At 44.5% G+C, this 18708-nt stretch overlaps 2 protein-coding genes, 1 non-coding gene and 2 pseudogenes across 5 annotated transcripts; all 5 read left to right on the top strand.

Moving 5' to 3' along the window:
• Positions 1-1838: 1838 nt before the first annotated feature.
• On the top strand, positions 1839-2035 carry LOC136511558 (U2 spliceosomal RNA). Its single transcript, XR_010772758.1, has one exon. It is a non-coding gene; the product is annotated as a U2 spliceosomal RNA (small nuclear RNA).
• A 398-nt stretch (positions 2036-2433) lies between these two features.
• On the top strand, positions 2434-3558 carry LOC136536867 (large ribosomal subunit protein bL28c-like; annotated as a pseudogene).
• A 140-nt stretch (positions 3559-3698) lies between these two features.
• Positions 3699-17766, top strand: LOC136536892 (protein RRP6-like 2; annotated as a pseudogene).
• LOC136459641 (protein RRP6-like 2) lies at positions 5214-5864 on the top strand. Its single transcript, XM_066459484.1, has 3 exons — positions 5214-5237; positions 5320-5802; positions 5859-5864. Exons 1-3 carry the CDS (start codon positions 5214-5216, stop codon positions 5862-5864), a joined length of 513 nt encoding a protein of 170 aa, XP_066315581.1.
• LOC136536877 (uncharacterized) lies at positions 6467-10591 on the top strand. Of its 3 annotated transcripts, none has more exons than XR_010779098.1 (5): positions 6467-6921; positions 7009-7038; positions 7122-7155; positions 7261-7316; positions 10453-10591. XR_010779098.1 is itself a non-coding variant. In XM_066529028.1 (4 exons), exons 1-4 carry the CDS (start codon positions 6632-6634, stop codon positions 7264-7266), a joined length of 360 nt encoding a protein of 119 aa, XP_066385125.1. In that variant the 5' UTR covers positions 6467-6631; the 3' UTR covers positions 7267-10434. The 3 variants fall into 3 exon arrangements, 1 of the variants encoding a protein (XP_066385125.1); XR_010779097.1 differs by lacking the exon at positions 10453-10591 and adding an exon at positions 9698-10434; XM_066529028.1 differs by lacking the exon at positions 10453-10591 and having other exon boundaries at positions 7261-10434.
• Positions 17767-18708: the final 942 nt, after the last annotated feature.

The following is an 18708-nucleotide window of genomic DNA, read 5'->3' as shown; positions in this document are numbered from 1 at the left end:
TTTGAATAGCTATAACTTTTGAATGTTATATCCCTTTCCAATTCCGTCTAACGAGGCGAACAAAACTAGACTCCACTTGCATATATTTCGAAGAATTTTATTTTAGTAGCAATTTATATGTAAATATATGCTAGGAGATTTATCAAAGAAGTTAATACCACGTAATACTAAAGTTGCTACTCCAAATATACTAGAGTTTTTGCGTGGTATGCACATCGATTGTTATCATGAAAATATAATAAAATTGTTATATAGTATTTACATAAAGATACTAGCCCTATATTATTTTATTTTAAGAGCAAATTACATGGATCGAGTTGCTAGTGAGAGTTTGTTGCAACTTAGAGCATCTCTAAGAGTATCCTAAAATTTTCTCCCAAAAAATCCATGTTTTTCAACTCCTAAAAATATATTGGAGAAAAAAAGAAGACTATCACTAATAATTTTCAATAATTCACTCCTAAAATATAGAAGATAATTTTACATCAGGAATCATATACTATTTCTAAATTATTTTAACCAATTTTATATATTCTTTCTCTCTGGTACATTTGCATCTGAAACCTTTTTATACTCTTTATTCTTTTTCCGCCTTTCCACCTTTAATTGCCCGAACAATACGCGTGTATCCACGCCACCCCAACTCCGCGCAAAGTTACGCACGACGGGGGAGGATTTCCCAAGTGCGTAAATTTTAGGAGGAAGGATTAGAAGTTGTTGGAGATGAATTTTTTTCTTATCTTGCTAAAAATCAATGATTATGAAGGAAAATAGGGTACTCTTGGAGATGCTTTAGTTATAATAAAAAAACAAAAAAGATTCACACAGCTGCAAGCATGGCCTACGATCGCATATCACCTTTGTAGTTCAATGTTGGGTAGAGTTCTTTTACATTTTGATAGCAGAAAATGAAAGCACATGGCGACTACAGAAGCTGTTTTCTCAAAGATGTCTGGGGGTTTCTGATCCCTGCAGTTTTGAAGGAGGACCAGGATAATGAACATAGACAGGCACATGTACGAAAGAAGTACAGTGTCCAGTCTCGTATGAGCTTGTTTCTTTCTCTGGCAATTGCACAAACTACTGGGACAGTTTACAGTTACCTCTGTAAGTTTCTGATTTTTTTTTGGGTTAAAGAGGATGACTACGGCTGGGTGTTTGGTTTGCGGAATGAAGTAGTTCATCGTCATCTCACTCTTTAGTTTTTTGTTTGGTCTGTGGAATTGAATAAGTTGATCCATCGCTACCTTATTCCTCACAAGCTAGTAATTAGTATTAGTACGAGAAATATGACCATTTTACTAAATTTAAGATTCACGACACACACTCCGTCTAAAATAGCTTGATTCCTAAACCAAATACTCCATACAAGAGATATTCACTATTTTTTTTGAAAAGAAATTACTTTTTTTTTGGGCAATTTTCATTTGTACGATCGTACCGTCAAATCTAAAGTGAGACCATTCGTCTCCTCCGGTTTAAAGAAACATGAAATGAAGCGGTAATAACAATCGGTATAAATAAAACAGTAATTATAATAAAAAAACAAAAAAAATTCAATTTAAAGACTCATGAAATGAAGCAGCACCCGTTCTGTTAGGAGAGTTCCAGCATGTGCGACTAGTGGGCCTAACTAATAAGTAGAGAAGGCGGCAACGCCCGCTGGTACGCAGCCCATTAACATAAGCACTGGACCGACGCAGCAGTCTCACGCTCGCAGCTCGCAAACACCACGCAGTGCGTGCAGCTTCATCCCCTTTAGTCCCACCTCGCCCAGCCAAGCAGCACGGAGGCGGGGACTCGGCTATACAAGGAGACCCAGGGCAGCAGGTCAAAGCATACCTTTCTCGGCCTTTTGGCTAAGATCAAGTGTAGTATCTGTTCTTATCAGTTTAATATCTGATATGTGGGCCATGCGCCCACTTCGATATTAAATTTATTTTTTGTGGAGGAGGGTCTACCACAGTGGCTTGCCACTGGGGCCCTCGCGCGTCGCCCAGCCGTTGCACTGTTGGCAGGGCCTGGCGCACCCCAACCAATGCTAGGTAAAAAATTGATTACCGGGGCTCAGTTAACTGAGGTGGTAGGTTCTAATTTATTCCAAAAAATGTTAAACTTCTGTAAACAGTGACCGTAGGGCTGGTTTGTGTTTGAACTTTAGCTAACAGAGGTGATTAGTTCTAATTAAAATGTTAAACCTTAGTTTGCATTTTTTTTGAACTTATCTTTTAGTTTGCATTTGACTATCACACTTACAGATAGCCACTTGTATTAAAAAAAACTATTCTCTCTTTAATATTAGGCAGAGAGCCAGAGATATATATAAGAGGAAATTGTTCATGGTTGTTCCCCCAGCCCATAATCACTAGAGAAGGAGGGCAAAATGGGCCGGGCCGAAAAGGAACTTGTAGGCTCGGATGGCCTGATCCCAAGTGGCCCTGCCTCTTCCTTTGCTTATTGCTTATCCAACGAACCCATTCCATTCCCGTCGGTCCGTCCATCCGCCATGGCGACCGCCACGCTGCTGAGCTCCTCCTTCGCCATGCCCGCCGCCGCCCGTAGGGACTCCTCCGCCTCCTTGGGCTTCGCCACGTCGCAGCTCGCCGGCCTCTCCCTCTCCGCCGGCGCCGCAACTCCACCCTCCTCCCCAAGAGGCAGCAGCTCCAGCCCATTGTCGCGCGTAAGTCTTCGATTTCGATTTCGATTTGATTTTCTGTTGTTTCCTTGTTCGTTTGCTTCCCTTATTTATTGTACGCACGAGCCTTAGGATTTCGTGGTTCCTCCGCTCTTATATGAATCTTCAGCCGTCTTGGCTGTTCCATTCTTCTTCTCCGCCTCTCCTGTGCTAGTAACTGATTCAGCTAATCTTCAGAGCATTTTATTATTTTAAAGATAAATCGGCACCTGATTGATTGACGAGATGATGGAGTGTGCTGTGTGTGTTCAGGGCGGGTGTGCCCGTTCACGGACAAGAAGACGAACCGGGCCAACAAGGTGTCCTTCTCCAACCACAAGACGAAGAAGCAGCAGTTCGTGAACCTGCAGTACAAGAAGCTGTGGTGGGAGGCCGGCAAGCGCTTCGTCAAGCTGCGCCTCTCCGCCAAGGCGCTCAAGACCATCGAGAAGCACGGCCTCGACGGCGTCGCGCGCAAGGCCGGCATCGACCTCAACAAGAAGTGAGAGCAGCCAAACAAACTAGTGGTGTGGCACTAGCTTAGGATTGACATTCACGGGGTCGTCTCGTCTGTCTGTCTGCCTGCCTCCTGCTGTTCTTTCACAATCAAATCACATCATTATATTTCCTTTATTTACTTTCCTCCCCAGTTTGATGTGTGTACCATACCAATCAGTGTAGGCAGATCGAGGCTGCACATATATGTTTTTGGTCTCGTGTTGGGAGCTAAGGTTTCCTTCTCTGAATCGATCGTGTCTCCATTCCACGGTCGTGATCAATAGCAGAAAGTTAAGAAACCTGGTCGCCTGGTCCTCTCACGAATTCGCTGCTGATGAAGTAGAAATTGAATTGAAATTTGAATGAATCGTTCCTGCCCAAGAGAAGAGATTGTGTTCTGGCACATGCTTGCAGTCTGCACCTTACCTTACCTTCCATTCCTATCCCACCATGCATCATATACATGCTGGCTACCTCTGCAATGCAAGCAGCAGAGGAGGATGCATGACTTTTTCTCTCTCGCTCTCTCTCTCCTCGCGGTCTTGATCGGTCAAGTGTAAGAAAGGGAATGTTTATTGTTCCTGGCAAAATACTGGAACGACTGAATAATACCAGAAGAAAACATGTCCAATTCTTCAACCCTTTAAGCCTTGTTTGTTTCATCCTTAAACCATGGGGATTAGGGGAATTGGAGAAGATTTTGACTTGTATGAGATTTAATCCCACAATTCCCTTTGGTTTTGGAGTAAAACGAACAGGGTCTAAAGTGGAGTAGGACTGAAGTGGGTAGCAACTCCAAGAGTCTCTTTTATATACTTCTTTATTGATAGAAATAGAGATTGTGGTAAAAAAATGTCCTCTAATAACTTTTAAAATTATATCTTCAAATAATATCATCTACTATTCCGTATTTCTCGTTCACTAAAGATGCAAAGTGGGACTAAGATACAAAGAACCTGCTGGAGGATGGAAAGATATATAGAGCAATTTTTATTAGAGCAATTTTTATTCAAATGTCTCTTCAAACGATAATTTAGAGAGTGAGTTTAAGAAAAGCTCTGGGAGATGCTTAAGTGTTTCTTTTAAATTCAATCTCTAAATTATTATTTGGAGAGCGATTTGAATAACTTTCTATATCTTTTCACCTTTCAACAAATTTTTTATATATTTTGTGCATACTCTATAGAGCTAATCCCGCTCTCTATTTTTGGCTAGCGAGAAATCCGAAAAGAGGATAGCAATTTTTGGAGAAGCTGGTGGAGAGCATTTTTTTAATCAAATCTCTATTCCTATTTACTAGAAAGGATATAGAGAGACTTTTTGAGTTGCTCTAAGATCATGGAGAATTGTTTTATTTTTTTTAAAGATGTTATTCGTGTTTTCATAATTTGGTCATATGCCTCTCAGCCTGTAGCCAACATTACGCACGCATATGGTCCATCATAATTTTTTTTTGTTATATATAAACAAATGGCATCTCTTGGTGGCTACAACATCTATTCATGGATGGTTAGGGCATTCTGATTCCAACAGTCTTGCACAAGGAACTAGTGTCGGGGTGGGAGTGCTGGCCGATGGATAGCGGGAGGGCCTCTCTATAGATTTGCATGCGGGCGGTTTTATGCAAAAATGAAGGAGATCTCTTTTTTCTTCTTCTTGGTGTTAAGATAAGTTTTATGTTAGGGTCTTAAATGTAAAATAACTCAACATGTTTACTATATGACCCCACCCAATTGGACTACGGTTTTATTTATGCGAACTTAGAAGGTGTTTCTAGAAAAACAGCATAGGCGACTTGTTCGCTAACAGATGAGCCACGGAGTTCCAAATGCTGTGGGTGAAGCGGAGTCTAGTGGGTTTTAACAGCTTCCGATGGAGGCGTCTGTACTCTGAAGATCTGAGGAATGAACTCTGAAGATCTGAGGAATGAGGATAGACAGACACCCGCTCGAACTACTTTAGTAGTACATTTCAGTGAATGAATAGTGATTTTCTCTCCCAACAAATCAGTATCAGGATAAGCCAAATTTCAGTGAAACAAATGGCGCCATTTGTAAACACAACCGTATATCTCTGCATTTGCATAGGCTCATGTTTCGTTTCCAGATCCTGGCAGTTTAAGCAACCACTGTAAAACGGGTTGTCAGTTGTCACTGCACACTTGTGACAGTAACCGCGCGTTACGGTTCCCTCTCGCGACTCCGCCCGCCCGTCCGCCGCCGCCCTCTCGCTCCGCCGCCAGGCCGCGCGCCTCCTCGCTCTCGAGCCGCGCATTCCTGCTCCTCCGCTCCCGCCTCTCGGCCCGCTCCCGTGCGCTCCCCTCGTCCCGCGACTTCCACTTCTACAACAACTTCCCGGCCTTCAAATCCCCCGTCGGCCCCGCGGCCGCCAAGGCCGACGCCTCCCTCGGCGTGCTCGGCGCGGCCCCGCTTCTCCCGACGCGGCAGCAGCAGCCGTTCCCCGGGGGCGGCGACCTCGACGACGCGCACGACTGGCTCGTCGCCCTCAACGACGACCTGCTCGAGCGTTTCGGCGCCTCCACGGACGAGTTCAAGGCGCTGCGGGAGAAGGAGGAGGCCTCCGGGCGGAGGGCGGCGCCGGAGGCTGGGGACGGGGATGGGTTCCAAGTGGTGTGCGGGAAGAAGAAAAAGAAGGTGGGCGATGTGGGTGAGGAACGCGTTGGAAGAGTTGAGGCGTTTGGGGGTTCTGGCTCTGTGAAGATGGTCACCAAGGACAAGGCGGCCGCGCCGGGGGTGAAGGCGAAGGTGCCCTTCCACATCCGAACCATCCCACGGCCGCAGGATGTGTACCGCATTGTGGTGGACAATTCCAGCAAGCCGTTCGAGCATGTATTGCTTGAGCGCAGCGAGGATGGCACTCGTGTCGTGCACCCATTGGTTAGTGTTTCTCTGCACAATTTTTGTTAATCTCACATCAAAGCAATGCCACTTTCTTAATATCTGATTCTCACCCACCGAGACAAAGAAATAATACTTCGGCTTACTGTTTGTATGTTGTGTTTGATTTGACTAATTTAAAGACAGAATAAAGATGTAGAGAAGCGCTTTTCTGTTTGGTAGCGTGTACATAGGATCAATGGGTTTTACATGTGTCTGGTGATGGATCATGTGAAAGTGCGTATCAACCATATAGTTGAGAATCAATGCAACATTATTACGAATTGATTATGCTTGGTTTTTATGGAAACACAATGGATTTCAAAATAGTGTGTGTTTGTGTGTGTGTGTGGGTGGGTGTGGGGGGGGGGGGGGGGGGGGGGGGGGGGAGGCCCTTTTGGCCTCAATGAAGATCTGCCAGTGATGAATGACAACAGACCAGCAGAAGCTAGCTTAGAGTTCGACTGAAGGGTTCAGAGGACGAGAACATGCTCTTAGTGGGTGAGCTGGATCCCTTTGGGCGTGTTTGGTTGCCCGCATAAGGGCAAACCAGGCTCTCGGGATGCAGCCTGCTCATGTTTGGTTCCCTGGCCACCCTCCCGAGCCAGGCTCCGCTCGTGCAAAACCCCCCTCCTGGCCTGGCTCGCGAGGAACGCCCAAATCGGCCGTTTTTCTTCAGCCTGGCTCACTCCGTGCTCCCGCGAGCTCGCGCGCCTGGCGATTCCGTGCGCGGGGAGATGGCGCGAAGATCCTAGGGTTACCTCCCCCGTTCCCGCCATTCACCGCCTATATATCTTCCCTCCCGCCGCCTCCCTCTCTTCTTCTTCTTGTCGCTCCTCGTCTGCGCCGCCGGTAAGCTCCACCTCTTCCTCCTCCCCCTGGTGTTCTTGATGGATTCGTGGCCTCCTAATGCCTACCCTCTCTCTCGATTTGTTGCAGGTGCCGTGGATTTGCGTCCTCTCGAAGCAAGTGAGTTTTTCCCCTTCTCTTTCTCCATTTTTTCTGTGCGATTTGAAACCCTAGGTCACCATTGTTTGTTGATCTCGCTGCAGGCACACCAGATCTGATTTCTTGGCTGTTATTGCGGTATGGATCCTTGTTCTTAGGTCTCAATTTTTTTTCTTGTTTTTTTCAAGTAAAAATCCTATTTTGTGTATGCTAATCCTCTTTTCTTTGCTTGTGTGCTTGCAGATCTGAGCTCTCTCACCTGCTGGGTTGGGCTTTTGCTGGTGCTGCTGCTTGTTGACGTGGGTATTTTGTATATCTACTCCCCTTCTCGCCTCCCCCCTAATCTGTACCGTGCGATAGTGAGTCCTGCGTTCTTGGATTCGGATGCATGTCCTACTTTGTGAGATTATGAGCAAGTATATGAAGTTGCCATTTTGTCTGAGCTATTGTCCAAGTCTATGATGATTCCTTTTGTCCTGAGCTATTGCCTTAGTCTATGATGATGCCTTTTTCTGAGCTATTGCCCTAGTCTGTGATGATGAAAGTCTTATTTTTAGCATGTTCTAGTATATGATGAATCCTTGATCTGAGCTTTTGTCTAAGTCCATGATGATGACATTGTCATTCTGAGCATTTGTCCTTAAATTCCATTCATTTTTTCTAGATGGACTTGGAAGAGAAGAGACGCATTCTTTTTGCTCGTGCTGCTGCTCTTATCACTGCTATGTATGCCCTGCTGTTTGCTAGACTTAGAATGCTTCAGAGTCAGCGGCCTCAGATCAGTTATGGTCCAATGAGCATTAGGGATGAGGAGCGCCAAAGGAACTTGAACTTAATTTACAACTACAATGATATAGAGTGTGTGAACCACAGTTCTTAAGGCGTCGCCTAGGCGATGCCTAGGCGTCCAGGCGTGCCCACCTCTCCGTGGAAACAATGGCGCCTTGCGCCTTGCCCCCTAGGCGTCGCCTAGGCATCCAGGCGTACCAAGCACTCGCCTGGACGCCTCACCGTCTTAAAAACTATGGTGTGAACATGCTTAGAATGAGAAGGGCATCCTTTTTTTTAGTTTGTGCAACTTGCTTAGGGACAAGAAGCTACTTGCTGACAACATAAATTCTTGTGTTGAAGAGCAAGTTGCAATGTTTCTCCATATTGTTGGTCATAACCAACGATTTAGAGTTGTAAAGCAAAACTGGAGAAGGTCTATAGAGACAGTCCACCGCCATTTTAAAGATGTGTTGTATGCTATTGGTGAACTTAGACAAGAGATGATTAGACCTCCAAGCAATGAGACACCAGTAAAGATTAGCAACAGCCATAGATGGTATCCTTACTTTAAGGTAAAAAAAACCTGTCATATAGCTGTTAGGATATTGTTGCATTAGCTCATGTCAATTTACTATGCAATTTTGGATGCCATGTAGGACTGCATTGGGGCCATTGATGGGACTGATGTATTTGCCAAAGTTCCAGCCAAGATGCAAGCTGCATTTAGGGGTAGAAAGAATGCCGCCACACAAAATATGCTAGCAGCAGTTAGCTTTGACTTGAAATTTACCTATGTGCTGGCTGGTTGGGAGGGATCAGCTCATGATGCCACAATTCTTGCTGATGCATTATAGAGAAGATGGGTTGAGGGTTCCACCAGGTAATTAAATCAACTGTGATAATAAGAAGCAAATGTAACTGCAAAATGATGAATCTAATTGAACTCCACATTTGTTTTAGGCAAATTCTTCTTAGTAGATGCTGGATATGCTTGTCGGCCTAGATTTCTTCCTCCTTATCGAGGTTGTAGGTACCATCTTAAAGAATATGGGAATAGGAACTACCCAACCAACCCAAAAGAGTTGTATAATTTGAGGCACTCTAGTTTGAGAGTAACTGTAGAAAGGGCATTTGGGGTTTTGAAGAACCGTTTTCGCATCATTGACACCAACAAACCATTCCATCGCTTGAGGACACAAATCAAGCTTGTGCTTGCATGTTGTATAATGCATAACTGGATCCTTAGTTTTGGGGTTGATGAGGTTATTCCAGAAGAGTTCTCTTGGGTACCAAATGACACAAACAGTCAGCCCCATCCTGCTCATATGGATGACAATGCTGCTTGGGCACTTCAGAGGGATGAATGGGCTAATCACATGTGGGCTAATAGGGGTCTTTCTAGAATCTAGAGTTCTATTATGTATCATTAAGTTGCCTGTAATTCATTTTATTCATGGACAAATACTGTTTTTTTTCCTGTGATTCTACACTTGATCTGAGACTTTGGGCAATAGCATTGATGTTTTTTTTCTGTGATACTACACTTGATCTGAGACTTTGGACAATAGCAATGATGTTTTTTTTTCTGTGATACTACACTTGATCTGAGACTTTGGGCAATAGCAATGATGTTTTTTTTTCTGTGATACTACACTTGATCTGAGACTTTGGGCAATAGCAATGGTGTTTTTTTTCTGTGATACTACACTTGATCTGAGACTTTGGGCAATAGCAATGATGTTTTTTTTTCTGTGATACTACACTTATGCTGAGGCTTTGGGCATGTGCAATGATGTTTTTTTCTTGACCTAATACACCTGTGCTGAGGCTCTGGGCATGTGCAATGATGTTTTTTTCTTGACATAATACACCTGTGCTGAGGCTCTGGGCATGTGCGATGATGAATTAGGCTATGGTTGAGGAGATGATGCCTGCTGATGAGCTTGTGTTCCCTGGACTGGATGGTGGTCTTTTGGCTGGTGACAATGTGGTTGCTGGGGATGATGTGACTGGTTTCATACCAGCATCACAGGAACCTGCTCAGCAGAGGACCTCTCTGAGGTGGACTGAGCCCATGTCTGCCTTTGTGCTGAAGCAGATGTGCCAGCTCATTACCACTGGAGTGAGGACTGATAAGGGCTTCAAAGAAGTGCACCTGAACAAGGTGGCAAAGGCCCTGCAAGAGTTCTGTGGTCATGAAGTTAGTGGTACCCAGGTGTACAACCACCTGAAGAAGTGGAGGCAGAGGTGGGTGATGTTTGTTTTTTTATATCTGAACACATGTCCATTGCCTGTGATGCTTTATGACTGAACTGAGCACTTGTCCATTGCCTGTGATGTTTTTGGATTGATCTGAGCACATGTTCATTGCCTGTGATGTTTTTTGATTGATCTGAGCACATGCCCATTGCCTGTGATGTTTTTTTTGTATGTTATTTTGATTAATCTGAGCACATGTCCATTGCCTGTGATGCTTTATGACTGAACTAAACACTTGTCCATTGCCTGTGATGTTTTTGGATTGATCTGAGCACATGTTCATTGCCTGTGATGTTTTTTGATTGATCTGAGCACATGCCCATTGCCTGTGATGTTATTTTGATTAATCTGAGCACATGTCCATTGCCTGTGATGTTTTTTTGATTGATCTGAGAACATGTTCAGCTATGGCTTGGTATGTTGTTCATGTTGGGAAGGAGCCTGGGGTCTACTCCAGCTGGGCCGAAGCACATGCTCAAGTAGATGGTTTCAAGGGAAACTGCTACAAAAAATACAAAACAAGAAATGAAGCTTTGCTAGCTTTCTATGGTGATCAACCTGAAAATCCACCTCTCCTCTAACCTGTCAGTGCACCTCTACTAGAAAATGATGGAAATAGCAACTTCCGCTTGTGCCACAGTTCATTTATACTTGTAATAGCAGTAGTTATTGCCTTGCTAGTAGGTTTTTTCATTTGGAAATTGATGTAATATCTGATGTTAACTAGTGGGTGGTAATGTTACCACTACATGCAAGAGGTGACTAGAACTTGTTGTATGCAGCCAACCAAACAATGATTCATGCATGGGCTTTTTAAATCTACAAACACATGCATGCAACCAAACACTGTCTCAGCCCAGCCTGGTTCCACAGATGTATGCAACCAAACAACCCTTGTTGCATGCATCTGGCCTGGGCAAATGCAGCCTGGCTGCTTGGAGCTGGCTTGGTTGGGCTGGGAAGGGTACTAAACACGCCCTTTGCTACTCTATTGTATGTTCAATCCCTTACATGGGTGTGTAGGCGGCCTTTTATACCCTGGCTGCAATGCCCGCCCCCCACACCAGCGCCCGCCCGCCCTCGTGGAGCCCCAGGGAGCCACACACCGTACTCTGGCTGCAATGCAGCGCTGCTCCTCACCGTCAGCCCACCTTCCCCCACACCTCAGCGTTGGCTCCAGGAAAGCCGCGATGGCACGGTGCGCCGTTAGACCCAGCGCGTGCCCCTTGAAGTGACTGAGGCAGTCAATGATGGCGGCGTCTGCCCCCGCGCCGCGCGTGCCTTAGCCCTCGTTTAGTTGCCCAAACTTGCCGCCGTCGAAATTCATGTAGCGCACTGGAGCGTACTGTAGCATTTCGTTTATATTTGGTAATAATTGTCCAATCGTTGACTAATTAGGTTCAAAACGTTCGTCTCGCAAAATACAATCAAACTGTGTAATTAGTTTTTGATTTCGTCAATATTTAGTACTCCATGCATGTACCGCAAGTTTGATGTGACGGGGAATCTTCTTTTTGCATAGTGCCAAAGTTTGGATTCTGGGGTAACTAAACACATAGCCTTTCCATCTCATTTAATGCACACAGTCCTGGGCATCGGGGTGCAGTCAGGGGTAATGTCAAAACGGCCGAGCACCTTCCCAATGCCCTGGGCAGGTGCGTCCCATCGCTGCCCAGCAGCTGCTCGCCCGACTAGGCTCGGAACCTGCTTGGCCGGGACGCAAGTGCCAAGCACACCAGCATCCCGCAGGTGACCAGGCGCTGAGGGCCACGTCTGGTCTTCCTCGGTTTGGTCACTACACTCCTGTTCACTGTCCGGGCCTTAGTGGGCCAGCCCCCCGTTTGAGTCAGCCATCATGGCCCACCATGTGCCTGGCAGGACGCCCGATCCTGTGGCACCGACATGTAATAAATTGAGATTTCACACATCAATTGTTGGATGGGTGCAACAGTGAGTTATGCATGTTGAATGTGTTAATTGTCATCATATCAGCCATCAAATTCAAACTATTGTTCTTAATCATCAGTACTGTGGTGAATATGATGGATCCTAGTATAGTAATGTCATATCTGCTGCCAATTTAGGGCTTAGGCATTTTAATGTGCACAAAGTGGTTAGATATATTGTTGTTGTACAGAATTAGGGGAACACCTCACACCCAATTTGGGGGGGGGGGGGGGGGGGGGTTGGTTTTTATATATATGGTCAATTACAGCTTGGAGTATAAGTAACAGTTGTCCATTACCTTCTTTGCTTGTTTAGATTCCTTGGCAGTTTGTTAGTTCTACCGTCTTATCACTCAAAATACTTTGGTTGAATTTCACCATTTATTGATGCATGACATTTTCTAGAAGAGATTTCTACTCTATATTGTTAAACATAATGTTTGGAAATTACATGCACTCCTATTTTCTCTATGTTGTGCTGTCGTAAAAGTTATTTCTTTGCGTGATTATGCATCTATGCACTGAGCACTGTTTATTAATTAAAATATTTTGAACCTTTGTCTGATCATTTCAGGTCGATTTGGAACACAACCATTATAGGTCGTTTCAGGGTTTGACTTGTTTGATGCAGATTTCAACAAGAACAGAGGACTTTATTGTTGACACTCTTAAGCTTCGTAAATATCTTGGTGATTATCTAAGAGATTTTTTCAGAGGTCCAACCAAGAAAAAGGTGCAATATACTTGCTTTCTATACATTTATATTTTGTAATGTGTCTAAAACTGTAGTTTCTTATTGGTCTTACCGTCTTATGACAAATAGGTAATGCATGGCGCAGGTCATGATATAATATGGCTTCAACGAGACTTCAGCATATATGTGTGCAACCTTTTTGACACAGGCCAGGTATGGTGCACACAGCATGATTATGTCCATAGTTCATACATTTTACTTCTGATTCTTTTACTTGTCTTTTTTTTTGTTATACTTAGTCGTCATCTTAATGAAGGGCGGGCCTGGTGCAAGCGGTAGAGTCTTACCGCCTGTGACCGGAAGGTCCCGGGTTCGAGTCGCGGTCTCCTCGCATTGCACAGGCGAGGGTAAGGCTTGCCACTGACACCCTTCCCCAGACCCCGCACAGAGTGGGAGCTCTCTGCACTGGGTACGCCCCCCTTAGTCGTCATCTTAATGTTTTGTTAACTGAAACTTGATCTTTTCCTCCAACATAAAATAGGCTTCAAAGGTCATGCAGATGGACCGCAACAGCTTGGAGCATCTTTTGCACCATTTCTGTGAAGTGACCGCAAATAAAGAGTGTGTGATTTCTTTTTACCTCCTTAACGCTTCTAGCTTACAGGTTCCATGTCATGGGAAATTGGGAACTGTAAAGCATGATATACATTTTCCTGCAGATACCAAGCTGCTGATTGGAGATTGAGGCCCCTTCCTGATGAAATGATCAAGTACTGTGCATTGATATTCTGTCCTTTGATATCATGTATTTTTAATATTTCTTTTTATCATTTTCCATCCTGACTCCAGAGAATAATTTCCACCAAGTGTATCTCATTGTGATTGCTGTGTGCAGATATGCTAGAGAGGATACACACTATCTGCTATATATATACGACCTGATGAGATTGAGACTAGTGAACGAGTCATCAGGTGAAAATGATCTTCTTTTAGAGGTAAATCTTTGTTTCGTTAGTGCATTTTCCCGTCTTCCCTATCTATTGTCCAACTTTACTGGACTTGCCCAGTATTCCCTTCCTCTGGTATTCTCCTCTAGATTAGTGTAGAGCACTGGAGCAGCTGTCTCTGCAATCAATTATCTATATTAGCAGGGTGGACATTTCTCTTCTTTTTTCTATTTCATATGTAAACTACTAAATTTCACTGTTTATTAATCTGTGAGACAAGTGTGGTAGGCCCTATTGTATAAAATGGAGCATGTCTTAAAATTAAGATTCGCGTCTTACTTACCTGAGTTGTTGCATTCTTCAATGTGTGTTTTTATATCTTATTAACTGATTTTGAACACTGATCACATGCATTTTTTCTCATTCCACCCTTATTGCTTACAGATTCACTTTTCCTGTGTGTGTGACCATACATCATACGGGCAGGAGCAACTAAACTGATGTTTCTTTAGTTTTACTGCAGGTTTGCAAGCGCAGCAATGACATTTGCTTGCAACTATATGAGAAGGAGCAGCTGACTGATACATCATATCTACATATACATGGGTCTGTATTGTGCTTGCTTTAATGCGGCTTTATTCAATAGATTACAAAATCTATTGAAGTTTTGTAATATTTGTTTATTCAATTGCAGGTTGAAAGAAAACGAGCTAAACGCAAGACAGCTGTCAGTTCTTTCCATAAGTACATTATTCCTCCTTTTCAGGGCATCATACTGGCGTTAACCAGGCCGCAACATTGCAAGTAATTGTAAAAAAAACATTCTATTACCCGTCATCTAATTTCTTTTCCTTTTCCCTCCCAGAGTCTATATCGATGGAGAGATGGCATTGCCCGTGCTGAGGATGAGAGCACTGGCTATATATTACCCAATAGGACTCTACTTGTGATAGGTTTATTACTAATCTCAACTTATTTAGCTGTATTGCTTTGCTTGCCTTGGCTAATAACTTTGCCATTGATTTTTGGATTTATAGCAAAGGAGATGCCTGTCACAAGTGGGAAGTTAAAAAGAATTGTTAAATCAAGAAATCCGTTTCTTGAGCGCAGTCTCAAAGATGTTATTAACAATATAAGGGATGCCATAGCAGCTTCTGGTGCTTTTGAAAGTATAGCGGAGCAGCCGAAGAAGGGAAAGCTGGAAGAGGTTGTTATCTGATTTTAACTTAACATGTCTTCCACTTTACTATGAGATTTCTATTCAGTTTGCTGGATTTCATTTGAACTGAAAATATGGTTTTCTGCAGTTAACAGTGGCAGATGTGAAGAACAGCAGTGAGGACACTGAAATGATTCCTGCTGTTGATGTTGATAACATTGAAGATCCGAACGATGGATCTGCTGTAGTTTCTGCAGTGATTACAGATGTTGGTGCTGCTCCCTGTATGGGGACTATTACAAGCGAAGCTTCTTTGGGTAATATGCATTTAGAGGACGTTGCGCCTGAAACAAAGGATTCGGGTACTTCATCAGTGTTTACTGGACCGGCAGATAAGGAAAAACTGAGCAATGACCAGCAGCAAGTAAGAAAAAATCATTTTACATATGTTCCTCTGTATTTCTGGCCTTGTATTTAAACAGTTGAATTATCCAGGCAGCAAAGGCTACTGTTCAAGTATCAAAGAGGCCTACAGCTTTTGGAGCTCTGTTTGGAAGACCAGCTGCTGGAAGAAGGCCAGATCTTTTCCTAGGGGTTTCAAATGTTCAGGTATTATCTGTTGTACATTTTTCTCTATCAGAACTGTTGATCTCAGTGGTGGTGGTATTGAAGCCTTGTATCTAGGAAGATGCCCTTTCCATGAATCGAATTACTGCTTTGCTGAAACATTAAGTGCATTGCTAGAGTTTTGACATGCTTGGTATTTGCAACTCTTTGATGAGCATGCATCAGCGCAACATAGTAGAACCTAAGTTCGCCGATTGTTGATTTACTGGCTTTATTAACTTCGATTTGCTGTTGTATTTAAGTTGGGTTCTCGTATCACTCTGGTAGCTTTTGATATGGAATGCTTGATGGCCACAGTTGTCCTGACTTATGTTGTTTGTGTGATAACTTAAGGGTAAGACTAAGGTGGACAAGATAACGTCTTCCGTGGTACTTCCTTTTCATCATTTCTCTGGTGGTGCAAAACCATCATCAGCTGTCCTCCCAGCGAAAGAATCGTTGCATTCTGAACCAGAAAGCATCAAACACAGTGATCCAGCTTGTCAGTTGGAAGAAGTGATACAGTTGGACATGGAAACAGACGAGCCACAACCACCAGAAAATGGCAACGAGGATGGACACTGTGAGACTGAAGACACTGAGATGTCAAAGTCCCCTTCAGATGACCCCTCTGGTACCAAGCAACGATTCCGAACACTCAACGAAGAAAGAAACGTTCAGCAGAATCAGAAGACACCTTGAGAATTCGAATTTAGTGTTCCGGTGGTCCCTTTTGATTATGCCGAAGCCAGAAAGAATATCGTGTCTAGTGAGCCTAAAGCTTTGCAAGGGCCATAAATCCAGACTCTGGAGATAAGCGGATGGCTTCAAAAAAGACAGGCGGGGAAGAGAACGAGGGAAATTTCCAGCATCCAAGAAGACGGCAGGCTTTCCCGCCTTCTGGCAATCGAAGTGCTACATATCACTAGTAAGTTGAGATGTATAACTGACGAAATTGGATTATTCCAAAAATTGTGGGCAAAAGAGTACCCTAAAAGGGTAACACGCGTTGTATGTTCTATTTGTATTTGCACTGGGGATATCTCGGAGACACAACTTGTTATCTGGCCCTTTCATCATGACTCATGAGGGAAAGAAACCGCCGAGACTGCTACTGCGGTGTCCTGATGTGTTGCTAACATGAACGTGCTAGGTGACTACGAGAACAGTGTTCGCTATTGCATTATGTTTTAAGGTGTTTGGAACATGAGAGCGCCCTAGTAGTTCAGAAGGATGTACATTTCGGCTTATTTTATTCACTCGTATCTTGTTTATAATCCACGGCTTGAACAATGTTTTTCTCTCACATCATAGTAGTATTTTCAGCCATGGCTTATAAGTCAATTTAGCCGAAACGAACAGGCTCATGTTTTTGCTTTTGAGCTCCAGGGTCCTGTTTTGTTACCGCGCTACAGTTTTTCTCCTAAACTAATTTTCAGACGTGCACTGCATTTCTAAACAGGATCCATGAGGGTAGTCTCAATGGATAGTTTCTTGATGCTCTTTCCAAAAGAGAAAGAGAGCCTACAATAATTTCTATACAAGAGATAACTTAAATGCAACACAAAAAAAATGAATGGATCAACTGTGGCAAGCAACCATATAGCCTGATTGCTTTATGCAGATCAGATCAAACATCTCGCAGCAAAGAACAACACAGGTAACTAGTATTTGCACACGTCTTCTTCACGTGCAAGCACGTTTCAGGGATAAGAAGCTAGCAAAGCCTGTCCACGTACGTGCACTAGAAAGAAGCAAATCAACATGTCCTTTCGGCAGCAGGCATGCGTGCGTACAGCAAGTTCTGCTAGTTTATCGGATGGATAACGATGCGAGCGTGATGCTAGAACGACGGGTTCCACAGCGCGCGCACTATGCCCGCGTGCGGCGGGGACGCCGCCGCCGCCGGCAAGAGCTGCGACTGGTTCGAGGGTTTAGGGAGATGCGCGAGCTCCAGTGCGCAGATGCGAAGGGGAGGGAGATGGAGACGCGCGAGCTCCTCGTGCGCAGGGAGCCGAGGGAGGAGGGAGACGCGTGAACAGGTGGCCTCGTCCACGACCCCAGGAGCACGGCAGCGCGCAGGTGGCTGCGGGCGCGCTCCACGGCGTTTGTTGCGGCGTACGCGGAGTCGAGCAGGGAGGACGGCGCAGCGGCGACGGGCCATGGCCGGAGCTCCACGGCGGCGATGTCGACTGGCCGCACGCGAGCCTGCGCAGACGCAGCGGGACCAGCTAGCCACATCAGCAAATTGTTCAATTGTCGATGTAATTAAGATACATAGGAACTATTATAAATATCATTAGAGCTGCCCTCACTCTGTACTCCTGTGTGCAGATAATAAGGCCCCGTTTGGCACGGCTCGCACCGGCTTCAGCTCATCCGAAGGAAACAATGTAGCAGTACTGTAGCAAAAGCCGGTTTTCTCTCTCCTCCTCTTCCCCTCTCACTGACGCCGTCACTGTTCATCAAAGCCGCACAAGCCAGTTTTCCTGGCTTCTCCCCGCGTGCTACAGTGTTTTTGCTACAGTGAGAGAAAAGTAGGCGAGAGAAAACCGGTTTTTTGCTACAGTGCTGCTACAGTGCTTTTGTCAGATAAGCCGAAGCCGGTTGAAGCTGTCCCAAACGGGGCCTAAGTTTGTTTCGGTATATATAGAATTAAAAAGAGTATGCTCCTACCGGTTAGTCTTATGGCCTTGTTGCAGCATATATTCAACTATCGGCCTGTTTTCTGGTTGGTTTCTAGATTGATAAACCTAGTTGGTGCTGATTTATTATGAGAGAAAAACACTGTTGACTGGTTAATATACTCTGGCTAAAACCAATAAGTAAACCGGCTGTATAGAACTTTCCATGTTCAAACGGTCTCCAGGTAGCACGTACTTGGAGCATTTATTGTTTATTAATTAGAGAGTCTTCCAAATTACACCCTTTGTTCTATAAAAAAATGTTATTCTTATTTTTTGATAAAATCAAATATTTTAATTCTAACTAGATATATATTGTCGGGTTCATAAACCTGGGGTCTCTTATGGATCTGCTTCTCAGTAAGGGCTTAGCCCAGCAGACGACGTTGCGAACGACACACAACTCCTGAGCTAGCCCAAAAACCCAACGACGAGCCAGAAGAGCGATCTCTGACCGAAAGGCTTAGCCAAGGGGAGGACCGATGCTCGCTTCCGACTCTGGCCTGCCTCTCCGACCGGAAGGCCTGGTCGAAGAGGAACGACGTTCGCTTACCGATTGCGGTCCGCCTCTCCGACTGGAAAGCCTGGCCTGCTCGCTTTCGACTCCGACGCTCGCTTGCGACTC

Source organism: Miscanthus floridulus, chromosome 1 (genome assembly GCF_019320115.1).
Source record: "Miscanthus floridulus cultivar M001 chromosome 1, ASM1932011v1, whole genome shotgun sequence".
In the NCBI taxonomy this organism is placed as follows: Eukaryota; Viridiplantae; Streptophyta; class Magnoliopsida; order Poales; family Poaceae; genus Miscanthus; species Miscanthus floridulus.
This window is presented reverse-complemented; position numbering and strand designations above follow the sequence as displayed.

Bases quoted from the DNA above. Each gene is read 5' to 3' on its own strand.
- LOC136459641 (XM_066459484.1), top strand. From the start codon at position 5,214: ATGGCGCCATTTGTAAACACAACC. The intron at 5,238-5,319 runs GTATATCTCTGC...ACGGGTTGTCAG, and splicing joins CGCCATTTGTAAACACAACC to TTGTCACTGCACACTTGTGA.
- LOC136536877 (XM_066529028.1), top strand. From the start codon at position 6,632: ATGCAGCCTGCTCATGTTTGGTTCCCTGGCCACCCTCCCGAGCCAGGC. The intron at 6,922-7,008 runs GTAAGCTCCACC...GATTTGTTGCAG, and splicing joins GCTCCTCGTCTGCGCCGCCG to GTGCCGTGGATTTGCGTCCT. The intron at 7,039-7,121 runs GTGAGTTTTTCC...ATCTCGCTGCAG, and splicing joins TTTGCGTCCTCTCGAAGCAA to GCACACCAGATCTGATTTCT.